The sequence below is a fragment of the Pteropus alecto genome, unplaced genomic scaffold, assembly GCF_000325575.1.
Source record: "Pteropus alecto unplaced genomic scaffold, ASM32557v1 scaffold63, whole genome shotgun sequence".
In the NCBI taxonomy this organism is placed as follows: Eukaryota; Metazoa; Chordata; class Mammalia; order Chiroptera; family Pteropodidae; genus Pteropus; species Pteropus alecto.
This window is the reverse complement of record NW_006434897.1, coordinates 995900-1011081: the sequence shown is the minus strand read 5'-3', so window position 1 is coordinate 1011081 and position 15182 is coordinate 995900. Positions and strand designations below refer to the sequence as shown.

Genomic DNA, 15182 nt, shown 5'->3' with positions numbered 1-15182 from the left:
AAAAAAAAAAAAAATTAACTGAGCTGCAGCTGAAACCAGTATGGGAATGCCTGGGTTCTGTGGAGAGAAGGAAAGAATAACATTTAAACTGATTTCTAGGTCACTTGGTGTCCCGAAATTTCTGTCTCAGGGTGTATTTTTAAACAACTAAAAACAAAGTTTACCCTAGGGAGGAGAGTTGCTCTGATTTTGGCAAGCTCCTAATTAGCATACTAAATTTCATCAGCCTGTGGGCAAAGCTGACTGGAAGAGTAGCTGGTGTCCTCTTCCACTCATCAGCCACAGGGGGGCAAACCAAAGGTGCCACTGCTTAGACAAGCACCAGGGCAAGCCTGGGGTTCAAACGATTTTGCAGTCTCATTGAATAAGGAGGCCCTGCGCTTCCCCCAACATTACCTCTGAAATTTGGAAACTCCAGGTCTCCTCTCTAAACAGTCTGCCAGTGACTTGAACTTGAGAGTCCTTGAGCCCGCTAAAGAAACATCTGAGCTCCTGAGAATGCCCAAGCACAAAAGGTCAGGAGACCCATTTTTAACAAGAAGCCTTTGGCAATGGCAAACTGGCCCTGCTGGGACCAAGAGCCAGTACCTAGTTGGCACTTGCTGTTGACATTTGCCCTCAAGAGCTCTGGCCTCTTATGACACTGTGGGGAATGGGGTTATTTCCCAAGTTTCTCTTGGGCTTTCTTTTTCTCTGAATCCTAAAGGTGACCATGAAAGACTAATCTGGTTTAATGTTTGCCTCCATCTGAGTTATGTGTGTGTGTTTTAATTCTTATTTACATTTCTCAGAAGGCTCAACACCAATGGGATCCGAATCAATAATTACCATAGGTTGTATCTAACTCCTCTGGGATTAGGCACAGGAAAATCAAAATCAGTTTTTAAAAGATCGGAAGTCCATGCGATTATGCACCCAGCCAAGCGTCCAGCACTCTTAAAAGTTGACATCTTCACTAATTTTCTCTGCACCTACACATGACTCAAGAGTACACACTCCATTATTTTTGGAAGAGACTATGGCACCAAAGCCTGGATTAGCTAATCCGAGGGAGAGGCTGTTATTCCAAAGAGTCTTCCCACAGTGGGGTGGACATCTCCTCCAGTACCTGAATACTGTTGTGTATCCTGGTCTCTCACTGCACAAATGAAAGACATTCCAGATGGAAATCCAAACCCATGCCTCACTATGGCACATGACTCCTACCTGTTTGAGCCAGTCTGGGTTAGCATCCCAAAGCAGAAACTTGTAGTCAGAGACCACTGCCACACCATTCACAAGGCTCTGCTCTTCACCAAAAACCTGAATTAGAAAGGCTTGGTGTAGCTTCAATGTCACGTACAAGTGGAGAACTCCTTTGATCTAATCTACAGGAGAATCTTCTTTTCTGAAGACAGAAGGGCTTACTCTCTTATGACAAGCTTATCCCCAGCTTTAGGACATCCTGTTCCCTGAGATGAGGCTGGAGGTGGAGCCACCAGTGACTCCTATCAGTGTTTCACAAAGGCACCTCTTATAAATGAAGATGTTCACGAACCGGAAGACTCATAACTCAAGCAACCTAGGCTACCAACAGGTTAAGGTTATCAAAGGCAACATGTGTATCATGTTCTTAGATATTTTAGAAACTTAACTGGTTTAAAATCTGATTGGTTCTATTTCTAAGAGCCAAAGACAATTAGAGACAACAAGCTTACATTTCTTTTTAAGAGGAAATGATAAAATTCTTAAGATTAGCTTATATTTTATTTACTTTATTCTTCTATGCCTGATGCTAACACAAAATATTCATTAGGTTTCATCTCAAATCTATTTTGGTATTCTGTCACATGCCCTCCCTTTATTCCATCTTTACCTCTATCGTCTAGTTAATTATGATTTGACTATTTTTTTCCAGTTTTATTGAGATGTGATTGATATATAACATTGTGTAAGTTTTATTGAGATGTGATTGATAAATAACATTGTCGATTTGATACCTATATATTGAAAACATTTACCACCATAGCTAACACCTCCATCATGCACATAATTATCATTTCTTTATAGTTAGAACATTCAAGATCTCTATAAGCAACTTTCAAGTATATAATATAGTATAATTAACTATAATTACCATATTCATTAGCTCCCCATAATTTACTCATAAATGGAAGTTTATATACACTCTCTGACCAGCATCTCCCCCTTTTCCCTACTCCCTGGCCACCGGTAACCACCATTCCACTCTCTTTGCATTTGACTTTTTGGACTCCATATATAAATGAGATCATACGGTGTTTATTTTTCTCTCTCTGACATTTCACTTAGCATAATACTGTCAGGGTTCATCACGTTGTCACAAATGGCAGGATTTCCTTCTTTCTCATGGCTGAATAATATTCCATTACACACACACACACACACACACACACACACACACACACACACACACACACACACACATCTTTAGCCATTCATCCATTGACAGGCACTTAGGTTGTTGCCATATCTTGGCTACTGCGAATAATGTTGCAGTGAACATGGGAGTGCCAATATCTCTGCAATATCATTTTGTTTTGTTTTGTTTTTCATTTCCTTTGGCTGAATACCCAGAAATGGAATTGCTGGATCATACAGTAGTTCTATTTTTAATTTTTTGAGGAACCTTGATGTTTTCCATAGTGCTGTACCAATTTACATTCCCACCAACAGTGCACAAGAGTTTCCTTTTCTTTACATCCTTACCAACACTTCTTTTCTTTTTGATAGCCGTTCTAACAGGTGTGAGATGATATCTCCTTGTGGTTTTAACTTGAATTTTCCTGATGATTAGTGACATCAAGGACTTGTTGGTTGTGTATCTTATATAAAGAATGTCTATTTCCTCTGTCCATTTTTAATCAGATTGTTTTTTTGGTTTATATATTTTGTATACTAACCTCTTTATATATATATATGATTTATAAATATTTTCTCTCATTCCATATGTTGCCTTTTTGTTGATTGTTTTGTTGTACAGAAGCTTTTTAGTTTGATATAGTCCCACTTATTTTTGCTTTTGTTGCTAGAGCTTTTGGTATCATATCCAGAAAAATCATTGCCAAGGCCAATGTGTCAGGGAGCTTTCCCACTGTTTTCTTCTAGGAGTTTTATAGTCTCAGGTCTTATGTTTAAGAGGCCAAAGCTCTTGAGGGCAAATGTCAACAGCAAGTGCCAACTAGGTACTGGCTCTTGGTCCCAGCAGGGTCAGTTTGCCATTGCCAAAGGCTTCTTGTTAAAAATGGGTCTCCTGACCTTTTGTGCTTGGGCATTCTCAGGATTTAAGTCTTGAATCTATTTCAAGTTAATTTTCATGAGTGGTTTACGATAGAGGTCCAATTTTATTCTTCTACATGTGGTTATCCAGTTTTACCAGCTGCATATATTAAAGAGACTACTTTTTCCTCACTAAGTATTCTTGGCTCCCTGTGAAATATTAGTTGACCATAAGTGCAAATTTATTTCTGGACTCTTGATTCTAATCCATTGGTATATGTGTCTATTTTTATGTCAGTACCATACTGTTAATTACCATAGCTTTGTACTATAGCTTGAAACAGGAAGTGTGATGCCTCCAATTTATTCTCAGGACTACTTTGGCTATTCAGGGGCTTTTGTGGTTCCATACAAACTTTAGGATTGTTTTTTTCTATTTCTGTGAATAACACCATTAGAATTTTGATAGGGTTTGCACTGAATCTATAGATGGCTTTGATAGTATGGACATTTTAACAATATTAATGCTTTTGATCCACAAAGATATCTTTCCGTTTATTTATGTCTTCAGTTTTTTGGTTTTTTTTTTCATCAAAGTCTTGAAGTTTCAATGTATAGATCTTTGACCTCCTTGGTTAAATTTATTCCTAAGAGTTTTATTGTTTTCAATGCTATTATGAATGGTATTGTTTTATTTCTTTTTTAGATATTTCATTGTGTAGAAACACAAATAATTTCTATATGATAATTTTGTATCCTTTAACTTTACTGAATTTGCTGATTAGTTCTAACTTTTGGTGGAGTCATTAGGACTTTCTATATATATATAAGATAATATCACCTGCAAAGACAAGTTTACTTCATGATTTAGATGCCATTTATTTATTTATTATTGATTGATTGATTGATTGATTGATTGACTGCTCTGGCTAGAACTTCCAGTACTATGCTGAATTGGTGGGATGAAAGTGGGCACTCTGTTCCTGTTCCTGATCTTAGAGAAAAAGCTTTCAACATTTCACTGTTAAGTATGATGTTAACTGTGGGCTTATCAGATATGGCCTTTATTATGTTGAGGTATGTTCTGTTCCCAATTTTCCGAGAGTTTTTATCATGAAAGTATGTTGTATTTTGTCAACTGTTTATTCTACATCTGTTGAGATGACCATATGATTTTTATTCATTGTATTAGTGTGGTGTATCACATTGATTTGTGTATATTGAATCATCCTTTCATCCCAGGGATAAATATAAATTGATCATGATGTATGATCATTTTAATATCCTGTTGAATTTGGTTTCCTAGTAACTTATTAAGGATTTTTGCATCTATATTCATCAGGGATATTCATCTGTAGTTTTTTTTCCTTGTAGTGTCCTTATCTGGCTTTGATATGAGGGTAATGCTGGCCCTGTAAAAGGAGTTTGGGGGTGTTCTCTCCTCTTTCATATTTTTTTTGCTAGTTTGAGAAAGATTGTCATTAATTCTCCTTTAAACATTTGGTAGAATTGACTACAAAATCATCTGCTCTTGGGCTGTTCTTATTGGGAGATTTCTGACTACTGATTCAATCTCCCTCCTTGTTATTTTCTATTTCTTCATGATTCAGTCTTGTTAGGCTGTATGTTTCTAATAATTTATCAGTTTTTTCTAATTAGAAACTAGAAATTAGGTTATCCCATTTGTCAGCAAATAATTGTTTGTAATAGTCTCTTAAAAATCCTCTGTATTTATTCAATATGTCATAATGTCTCCTCTTCCATTTATTATTTATTTGAATCTTCTCTTTTTTTCTTAGTTTAGTTAAAGTTTTGTCAATTTTGTTTCAAAAACCAGCTCTTAATTTTGTAAATCTTTTATGTAGTGTTTCTGGACTTTTTTTTATTTCTTCTCTGTTCACTGTTACTCCCTCCTTTTGCTAACTTTGGACTTGTTTGTTCTTCTTTTCTAGTTCCTAGAAGTGTAAAGTTAGATTGCTTGAGATCTTTTTTCTTAATGTAGTTGTTGCTATAAACTTCTCTTAAAACATTTTATGCTGCTTCCCATAGGTTTTGGTATGCTGTGTTTGTTTTTATTTTTTGTTTTGTTTTTTATAACTCAAGAAATCCCTGCCTTATTCACAGTTTTGCTTTCCATGGTTTCACTTTCCATGGTTTCAGTTATTTGTGGTCAACTGTGGTCCAAAAATATTAAATGGAAAATTCTAGAAATAAACAATTCATAACTTTTAATTTTTTAATTTATAAAATACAATTCATAACTTTTAAATTGTGCACCATTCTGAGTAGCATGATTAAATCTCATGCTGTCTTGGCTCCATCCCTCCCAGGATGTGAATCAACCTGTATATCCACACTGTATATATCACCTGCCTATTACTCACTCAGTAGCTGTCTTAATTATCAGATCCACTTTTGAGGCATTACAGTTGCTTGTGTTCAAGCAAACTTTCTACTTAATAATGGCCCCAAAGCACAAGAGTAGTCATGCTGACAATTCAGATATGCCAAGAGAAGCCATAAAGTGAATGTACGTGTAGGAAAAAACAGTGTATCTTAGGGTTTGATACTCTCAGCAGTTGCAGGTCTCTACTGGTGGTCTTGGAACATATCCCCCACAAATAAAGGATGAGGGGGTACTACATTTCCTTATTGATTTCTTATGTGGCCCATTGTTTGTTCAGAAGTATGTTAATTTCCACATATTTGTGAATTTTTCAACTTCCTGTTATCGATTTCTAGTTTCATACCATTGTGGTTGGAAAAGATATTTGGTATTTCAGTTTTCTAAAATTTACTAAGACTTGTGACCTATTATATGATCTATTTTGGAGAATGTCTGTGCACATTTGAAGAATGTATATTCTGCTGTTGTAATGTATTTATCTGTTTAATTAGTTTGATCTCAAGTAGGGTTCAAGTCCAATGTTTTTGTTGATTTTTTCTGGATGATCTATGCATTGTTTAAAGTGGTATATTTAAGTCCCCTACTATTATTATATTGTTATGTTTCTCCCTTCAGATCTTAGAATTTTCTTAATATATTTAGGTGCTCCAAGATTAGGTGTATGTTTATTTACAATTGTTATATCTTCTTGACAAATTGACCCATCTGTCATTGTAATAATGACCTTGTCTCTTGTTACCATTTTGGCCTAAAGTGTATTTGTCTGATAGTTACTCCTGTTCTCTTGGTTTCCACTTGGCATGAGTATCTTTTTCCATCCCTTCTCTTTGAACCTATGTGTTCTTAAAGCTGAAGTTAGTCTCCTGTAGTCAACATATAGTTGGGTCTTTAAAAGAAAAAAAAAAAAAAAGTCCAGCTACTCTGTCTTTTATTTGAGAATTCAATCCATTTACATTTAATTATCAATAGTGCCATCTTACTATTTTGCGGTACCTTTGTTTCTTTCTTCCTCTTTTGCTGCCTGCCTTTGTGAACTAATGGTTTTCGTAGCGGTATGCTTTGATTCCCTTCCCTTTATCTTTTGAGACTCTACTATAGGTTTTTGTTTTGTGGCTATCATGAGGCTTACATAAAACATTTTATAGATATGTCTATTTGATACTGAAAACAATTCAACTTTGCATACAAAAATTCTACCCTTTTATTCTTCCTTTTTGTTTTTGATGTAAAAATTTACATATATTATGTATCCGTTAACAAATTATTATAGCTATAGCTATTTTTAACTTTTGTCGTTTAACCTTTATATTAGAGTGAAATGGTTAACACATTCCCATATTATAGTATTAGAGTATAGTGAATCTGATTATATACTTAACTGATGTGTTGTGTATTGTCATGTTACTAATTAATGTCCTTTTATTTCAGCTTAAAGAACTCCTTTCGTCATTTCTTGTAATCCATGTCTGGTGGTGATGAACTCTCGCAGCCTTTATTAGGTAGTCTATCTCACCTTCATTTCTGAAGGACAACTTTGCTAGGTAAGGTATTCTTAGTTGGAAGGTTTTTTCCTTTCATTACTTTGAATATATCACCCCACCCATTCTCTCCTGTCCTGGCCTGCAAGATCTCTGTTGGGAAATATGCTGATAGCCTTATGCGGGGGGGGCCTTATATGAGAACATGTTTTCTTTTGCTGCTTTAAAATCGTTTTTAATTTTAGACAATTTCATTATGTTTTGGAGAAAATCACTTTAGATTGAAGTTTTGGAGCGACTTATTATTTTCTTAAACTTGAATGTCCAAATCTCTCCCAGGTTTTCAGCCATAATTTCTTTAAATAGCTTTCTATCCCTTTCTCCTCTCTTCTCTGTGACTCCAATTATGTGTACATTATTTCTCTTAATGGTGTCCCATAAGTCCTATAGGTATTCATTCCTTTTCATTCCTTTTTCTTTTTACTCCTCTGATTAGATTTTAATTAATCTATCTTTAAGCTCACTGATTATCTTTGTGCAAGTCTGATGTTGAAGATCTATATCAAATTCTTCAGTTATATTCCTCAAATCTGTATCTTTTTTATGTTTTGTATTTCTTTCTCGTATGTCTCATTTTGTTCTTGTTTTATTTTCCAGGCATTGAATTTTTTGTGTTCTCTTGTAGTTCTCTGAGCATCTATAGAAGTTACTTTGAATTATTTGTCAGGCAATTCCTGGATCTCCAGTTTTGCAGGGCCGGGTATTGGAGGTTTACTTTATTCCCTTGGTGGAGACGTGTTTCCCTGATTCTTCATGATTTCTGTACTCTTGTGTAGGTGTCTGTGCATTTGAAGGAGTCAGCTCTTCCAGACTTTATGAACTGCCTTTGGTAAGTGAAGATTTTCACCTATGCGTGGGGGCACACAACAATTATGCTGTAGTGTGCTGGGTCTAGTGGTGAAGGGTGCCAATTGCAGGGACATGTGGCGGCAATGGGTCCGGGGGGCAGGGACATGATGTCTCTTTGGCTCAGGAGTCCACATCAGCTGTGTGGTCCTTGACGAGTGCTTTGGGGAATCCTCAGAGGCTGCAATGGTCATCAGGGTCCTCAGTGGCACCTCCAGGTCCCACAAATAGGGAGTAGGAGAGGCAGCAGTGGTGATCAGACCCAATGGTATACACACACTAAGTTGAAGGGGCCAGCTAAAGGTGCTTATATAGTGGCAGGGGTGAGTTGTAGTCACACATAGTGGTAGACACCAGTGCTGGCAGCAAGGGCTGGGGCCAACTGTAGGCACCCTGGCAACTGCGAGGGCTCTGGCTGTCAGTGTGCACTACCATAGCAGCTGGTCTGGGCACAGGCACATGGCAGTGGAGACTGGTAACCAGGTTTGGACCAGGGGTGTAGGCAGGTGCACAGCAAGAAGGACTAGCTGCAGGTAAGCACAGTGACTGAAGACAGGACTTGATCTAGACCCACAAGCAACTGTGGGGCCCTGGATGTTGACATGCTCTCCCGTGGCTACACAGTCTCCCCCTGGGTATGTGCACAGCAATAGAGGCCAGTGATAGGTGTCAGGCTGCAAGTGCGCAGCTGAGGGGCTAGCCCCAAGCACTCGCATGGTGGTGGGGGTCAGCCGTGGGAGTTTAGGCTGGTGCCTTGCACTAGCACAGCTGCAGAGGCCTGGGCTGGCTGCTGGTGCGGTTCCTGGGATCTAGGGAGAGCCAGCAGGGGGTGGGGTGAGAAGAGAGCAAGTCGGGACTCAGGTAGTTAATGTCAGTGAAAACAAATACCTGTGGGGTGAAAGCTGGTGAAATCTGCGGAGTCCACAGCAGCTGGACTGCCTGTTGGTTTTTTCAGTGGCAAAAGCTGTTGGATGTCGGCAGAGGAGGTCACTGGGAGCTGTGAATGTAGCCGCTATGTGCCTGCTTCTGGTAGGCCCTGCTTTTCTTTCTAGTTCTTAGCCATGTATATCTCAGCTTTGCCAGTCACTGGGTAGAATGAAACTTAAGTGGCACCTTCGTAGGATGCCCGAAAAGGCTGGGGAAACTGGTTGCTCACCCCACTCCTTTCCCAGTGAGAAGACCTCATTCTAGCTGGGAGTTCCCTCTTGGCACTAAGCAATGCTGGCTTGGTGCCAACATGGACTCCAGAGCTGTTTCTGTTCATGGATAGCTGTCTAACTGTTGATCTTGTGGCTATGATATCCTACATTGCAACGTCTTTGCAGATGTATGATCAAGGAAGTTACCTGCTACATCCCTTTTTCTTGGGCTACTAAGCAGCCTCATCTCTAGCTGCCCAAGTCCCACCACTTTCTGACAGTGAGCAAGTTATTTTCTCTAAACATTCATTTCTTCATGTGAAAAATCAGGATAATTGTGGTAATTATAGTTCCTGAGAGCTTCTTACGAGCTAGGCATTGTTCTGTGTGCTTCCCATGAAATAACTCATAACAATTTTATGAGGTAAGCATTATTTCTATTCCCATTTTAAACAGAAAATGATGTACAGACTGGTTAAGAAACCTGCCCAAGGCCACACAGTAAGTGGTAAAGCCAAGAGGGCAGTGGTGGCAATTAAACTGGACAGTGCATAGCAAATGTTTGGCACAGGGTCACAGTGCATAGCAAATATTTGGCACAGGGTCTGGCACACAGCACACAATACGGGGTAATATTACAGTCAAAACCTTGGTATTCCTTTCTGTTAGGAAAAGCTTAATTTTCCTACCCCTGTGGGAGAAAGACCCAGACACTTGTTCTCTCTGGTTCAGTGTCAAACTAAGATCTCAGTGAGGCTACCCACTCTGTTATTGTGATTCCTGCAAGTCTGGTCTCACAGGGGTTGGCAAACCTTTTTCTGTAAAGAGAGAGCTATTTATAGGCCAATCATTGTCGCATATCCTTTTAAAAATTTCAACCCTTAAAAAAAACAAAACTCATGGGCTACAGTTTGCCAACCCTTGCTCTCCACTATTATTAAGAGAATCATTAAGTCATGAAAAGGCTTTCATGTGGAGTAGATGGAGCTGTCAGAATTTGCTAAATCGCCTAGTTACACTTTTAGTGAACCTCACCTACCAAAAGTTGCCAAATCATTTCATTAAAATGGTAGATGACAAACTTCCAAAGGGGAGGGAGGGTAAGTAGGTAGGTAAATCCAGAAATGCCTATCTGAAGAGTTTTTTCTAAAGCAATAAATGAAAGGAAGAGATAAATATCCCAGGAAAATTATAGTGTTTTAGAAGCAGCACAGAAGTTCATTCATGCAACAAATATTTAGAAGTATTTATTGGGTAGCATGGTTCTTGTGATGGGATTTTAGAGCTCAAAGGGACCTTAGAAATTATCTGGTCCAATCCCCTTGTTTCATGGATGAGGATTCCAAGGTCCAGAAATTCAAAATGACATGGCTAGTTCCATTCAAAATTAGATACGCTTTTTATGTCCCTCAAACTTAGCACTTACATAAATGCTATTAAATGTTTATTGAGTGGAACTTATTAATGGAAAGCTACTGTTCTCAGTACCACCATTAAGCCATCTTTTAAATCTGGTAAAAACAATACATTACAATTGCTTTTAACATCTATTGAAAATCCTTTTTTGCTGCATTTCACACAGTTTTGGTGTGTGTAAATGGACTAATGAGCATCAATCATTAGATTAACAAGTCTCTGATTCACCTTTAATTTCTCCTTTCCTTGAAGGCTCCCATCGCCTCCACTTCTGCCATTTTACCTGTTCACATACTATTTCCATGGCCGCCACCCTCACTGCTCTCAGTTGCTGTCTTTCTGCTCTGCCCTTTCCACTCCAGTTCTTCCAAACGTACCTCCATCCGCACCTTCTTAAAACCATGCTCAAGTCAGATCACTGCCTCTGTCTCCTACCCCAAGGTTCCGAACATCTTCACAAATCTTGACTATCGACTAAAGTTCCAGTGCTGAGCCTGCTTCCTCAGTCTTATTTACCACTTTATTTCCTCTGATGCTCCATCAAATTGTTCCTCACTGTCTTCTAGATATGCCATGTTCGAACCTTTGCTCAGGCCACCCCCTCCACGGGAAATGCCTTTTGATCCATCACCACCTTCACAGCCTCCCATTCATCTTTCCCGCCCTCTGCTCCCGCACCCTGCCTCCTGCTTTCCTCTCCCTTTCCCCAGCACTTAGTTCCACATTCTTATGGCTGGAACCAAGTTTGACCTTCTATTAGGTTACCTGGGTAGGTGACTTAATTCTTCTACTGAAAATAAGCTACCCATTCTGCAAGTACAATAAGAAATAGTTTTAAGTTAAAACACCAAATTTATTGCGTAATATTGAACTATATGCACATACATAGAAAATAAACAATTCATATAACTGTATATCTTTTTTTTTAAATCTTGTATTATAAAGACTGGAAAACTACCAATATAGCAATTGGAATAAGTTTTAAAAACAAAAAGCAAAAATCTACAGTCCTTCATTGAGATTGGATGCTATATCACGGTTCATAAATATCTCATTTTATATAAATAAGTCTTTTCTCTAGTTACTAGGAATTTAAAATTAGATTGACATGGATTCTTTGATCATGTAGAATTTTATCATCCCATGATGAAGGTTGAGCATGTCATTATTTTTGAGAGATATATATATTTTCTTTAAACACAATCCCCCCTGAAATCCCATTGTAAACAAACATTTCAAATGCAATAAACAAAAGTTCCATAATAAAGAATGTCCTTAAGTCTTAGCAATTAGGAAGAGGAAAAAAATCTGAGTAGAAATTCTGCAATTTAAATAGAAATTTAAAAAAAATAGATTTCATGCATCCCCTAGAAGGAGAGGGAGGGAGCATTAAGTCAGGTAACAAAGAGTGGGATGAAGTGACAGAGAAAAGTAAAGAAGAAGGGAGAAAGGGAGGAGAAAGAGGAAAGAGAAAGTGGTAAAGGACAAGACAAGAATTTATTTCTACTCTTCTTGAATACTCTTTAAAAAAATTAACGCAACTTGCTCCAAAAGCGAGGGAAGGGAAGAGGTTGGAGCCTATCACCTCACCTTATTGTCCAAGGGACTTGGCTGAGCAACAAACAAAATTAGGCTCAGCTGCCACGCTAAGCTGCTCTGCACATCTTTAAGGAGGTCCAGAAATAGGCAGAGCCATGAGGAGATTGCTAATCCCTCAATAACTTTTTTTTTTAAATAAAATATGTTCGTAAAGGCTCCCATAATTTCTCAAGAGTTCAGCCAAAGTAATGGACCCGGATTCAGCTGGTTGGAATTGGGAATTTCTGAAGTAGTCCTCTCCTCCTTAGTCCTTAGAGTAGGGCTGCAAGAAGCCAGCGACATTTCCCAGGCTGCAGAGAGAGGAAACGTTCTGCATGTGCGGTTATGAAAGGACAGATCAGTCAAAACCATTATTGCAGAGGAATGAGGAGTTAAGAGAAGGATAAGGAAGCACTGTGAGGAAAGATCAGAGCTTAGAGGGATATTTGGGAAATGAGAATTTAAAAATCCACTGCCATTCTATCCAGCAGAGTGAAACATACTCACAAGTGCAAGGAACACTCAGTAATTTGGTTTAAAAAGAAAAACACCTCCCATAAGAGAGCGAAGTTTTCACCACCCTCCCCTCCCCAAACTGATTTTTCTAGAAGGTTGCCTACTGCTTACAACCCCAGGAACACATCAACCAGATTGAGGATTCAAAAGTCCCAACCTACTTATACAATAAAAAAATAGAGCTCACTCCCCATGATTTTCTGTATAGGCCTCAATGTGGACACTGAGGAAGGAAGGGCAAGCTGGGGAGCCTCAGGCCAAACTAAACCCCTCATAGTTGTCAAGGGCCTGGGTCAGCCGTGCACTCAGGATCTCTTTGCTGCTGTACTTGGGGAGATCGAGGAGGTTGTAGCAAGTGTGGGCCACAGGCAAGTACTCCTCTCCACTGGCTGTGGACTGGATGACAATTTGCAGGCTCGCCATGCCATAGATGGGAATCCGATCACTGCCTGTCAGGAACACTAGGGAGAGAAGGAATTGGCATTACCAGCTATGCACACGGGGAGCTGCTCTCAGCAGTCCTCCTAGGAACAGAGAGGAAGGCACGACACCCTGTGGCTCCTGTGAGAAGTACAATCACTTTCATGTGCTAATATGTATAGCATTAATATATGCTCATTCTTATAAAGTTAAAGAGACTGCCTTTCAAAATCTCTTATATTAATAAGAATTCTATACTATTCACAGGATAATTCTGGACCCAGATTATACAGTGACACAAATAATAAATGCTCAAAATGCCCTCAAATGTATGCCCTCACAACTCTCATAAGCCTTCACAAAATCAAAGGGGGAAGAAATTACTGACATAGGAGAAAAGGAGCTGACCTCAGCGGGAAACCAGGAAGAAGACGATGTGACCTCAAGGCCTTCTCATATCTTAAGTGTCCGGTGCTTGTACCACGTTGGCTAGTGAATTTCCATTATGATCTGTTTCCTTTCCTTTCCCTGTCTCTCCATGTTTCTTAAACCAGAAGAGCTGACACTGACATCATTAGACATTTCACTCTTGTGACATACACTGTGGCTTTGCAAAAAAAGAGAGAGAGACGGACCCAGCTGTCTTTCCCTGTTTTCTGACACTAGATAAGCCTCTCATGGTTGAATTGCTGGATATTATACTACATGAAATCATTAGTCAAGGAGCACTTTCAAATAACCTGCCATTACCTGAGGCTGTGACATATAAATATTCTTGCCAAAATCTGTGGAGTTAATAAAAATCTCTATAAATCTCATGGTCCCTGAACAGGAAAATGTCTTCTTTTAAGGAAGTCCCTAGGACCAACAGCTCTTCTTGTCACACCCCTACAAACTCCATTGGCAAACCTTAACCTGTCATTCAACTCTCATGCCGTTGCTTCTCAAGAGCCTAGAAAACAGGAGAAGTGGGGCTCTTTTTAAGATCTCTATTTCTTCCATGTGAACAGTAGAATCTGGGGGTAAATCTTACATTAATATGTGCTTATTCTTATAAAGCAAAAGAGACCGCCTTTCAAATCTTATTTTTTCTTTCAAAATGGATAAACATTTTATACTATTCACTAGGTAATTCCTGACTCTGATTATACACTGACACAATTATTTTTAAAAGGCTGAATTTGTTCATGTTGACTAAATTTCATTCTCCTTTTCGAATGTATTATTATTCTCAAATGTTAGCCAGTTAGCCACAAAGGACCATTTATTGTATCATTCCATTTATATGAACTGTCCAGACAGGCAAATCCATAGAGACAGAAAGCAGACTGACGAGGAGGTCAGAGGTAGGAGGAAACAGGGAATGACTGCTGATGGGTATGGGGCTTTTTCTGGAGGTGATGAACAACATGTTCTAAAATTGAGTGATGTTGACTGATGTTGTCTAAAATTGACAACCCTGTGAATATACTAAAACCCACAGAATTGTACACTTTAAATGGGTGAATTGTACGGTTTGCAAATTATATCCCAATAAAGCTACTATAAATCAAGTTATATATATCTCAAGTTATATCAGCAGTAGACTGTAATATTGTCAAAGTCTAGAGAGCTAAAGGAGGCTAATCTAAAGATTTCATCAACGTTATACTTAAAGAAATCACATATATAAACTAACTAGCACTTTTAGAGCAACAGAAAATCAGTGAAATGATGCTTTTCTTCCTTTCATGCAATCCGCCCTGTTAGGCAACAACTATGGATTAACAACCTATACTATGCCTGAGACATCATTATGACAAAAACTATAAATATATTTACTTATTTAATGTTTACCATTTAAAAGACTTAGAACTTTATCTATACCATATCCAAAACTAAAATGTGGAAAATACCATATTGAAATTATTGATACTTACAGAGAAACTTCTTCTTCTTTTCTAATGGGAATTCATGAAATGTTTCCCAAAATAGTTTCACAGTGGGATGTGTGGCTGAATAATCCCCCTTGTAGATGGCAGTCTGCCCCAAAAAAAGACAAAAGAAAAAAAATGTATTTTACAGAAGATTATTATAGTGGACATT

The 15182-nt window shown here is 38.4% G+C and overlaps 1 protein-coding gene and 1 long non-coding RNA gene across 12 annotated transcripts in view; one reads left to right on the top strand and one right to left on the bottom strand.

The window, feature by feature from the left end:
* Window positions 1-7069: 7069 nt before the first annotated feature.
* Window positions 7070-15020, top strand: LOC107195593. The gene is made up of 3 exons (XR_001516779.2): window positions 7070-7185; window positions 7959-8011; window positions 13365-15020. It is a non-coding gene; the product is annotated as an uncharacterized LOC107195593 (long non-coding RNA).
* The window catches only part of HERC3 (HECT and RLD domain containing E3 ubiquitin protein ligase 3), a 98871-nt gene continuing 95101 nt past the window's right edge, over window positions 11413-15182 (bottom strand). For 10 of the 11 annotated variants that reach the window (XM_025046005.1, XM_015588453.2, XM_025046004.1 and 7 more), the window contains 2 exons: window positions 15017-15119; window positions 11416-13138 (listed from right to left, as the gene is read on the bottom strand). In XM_025046005.1, the coding sequence (XP_024901773.1) occupies window positions 12930-13138; window positions 15017-15119 (312 nt within the window). In that variant the 3' untranslated portion in view covers window positions 11416-12929. Of the gene's footprint in view, window positions 13139-15016; window positions 15120-15182 lie in introns of all 11 variants that reach the window. The other variant, XM_006910723.2, reaches the window with a different exon arrangement.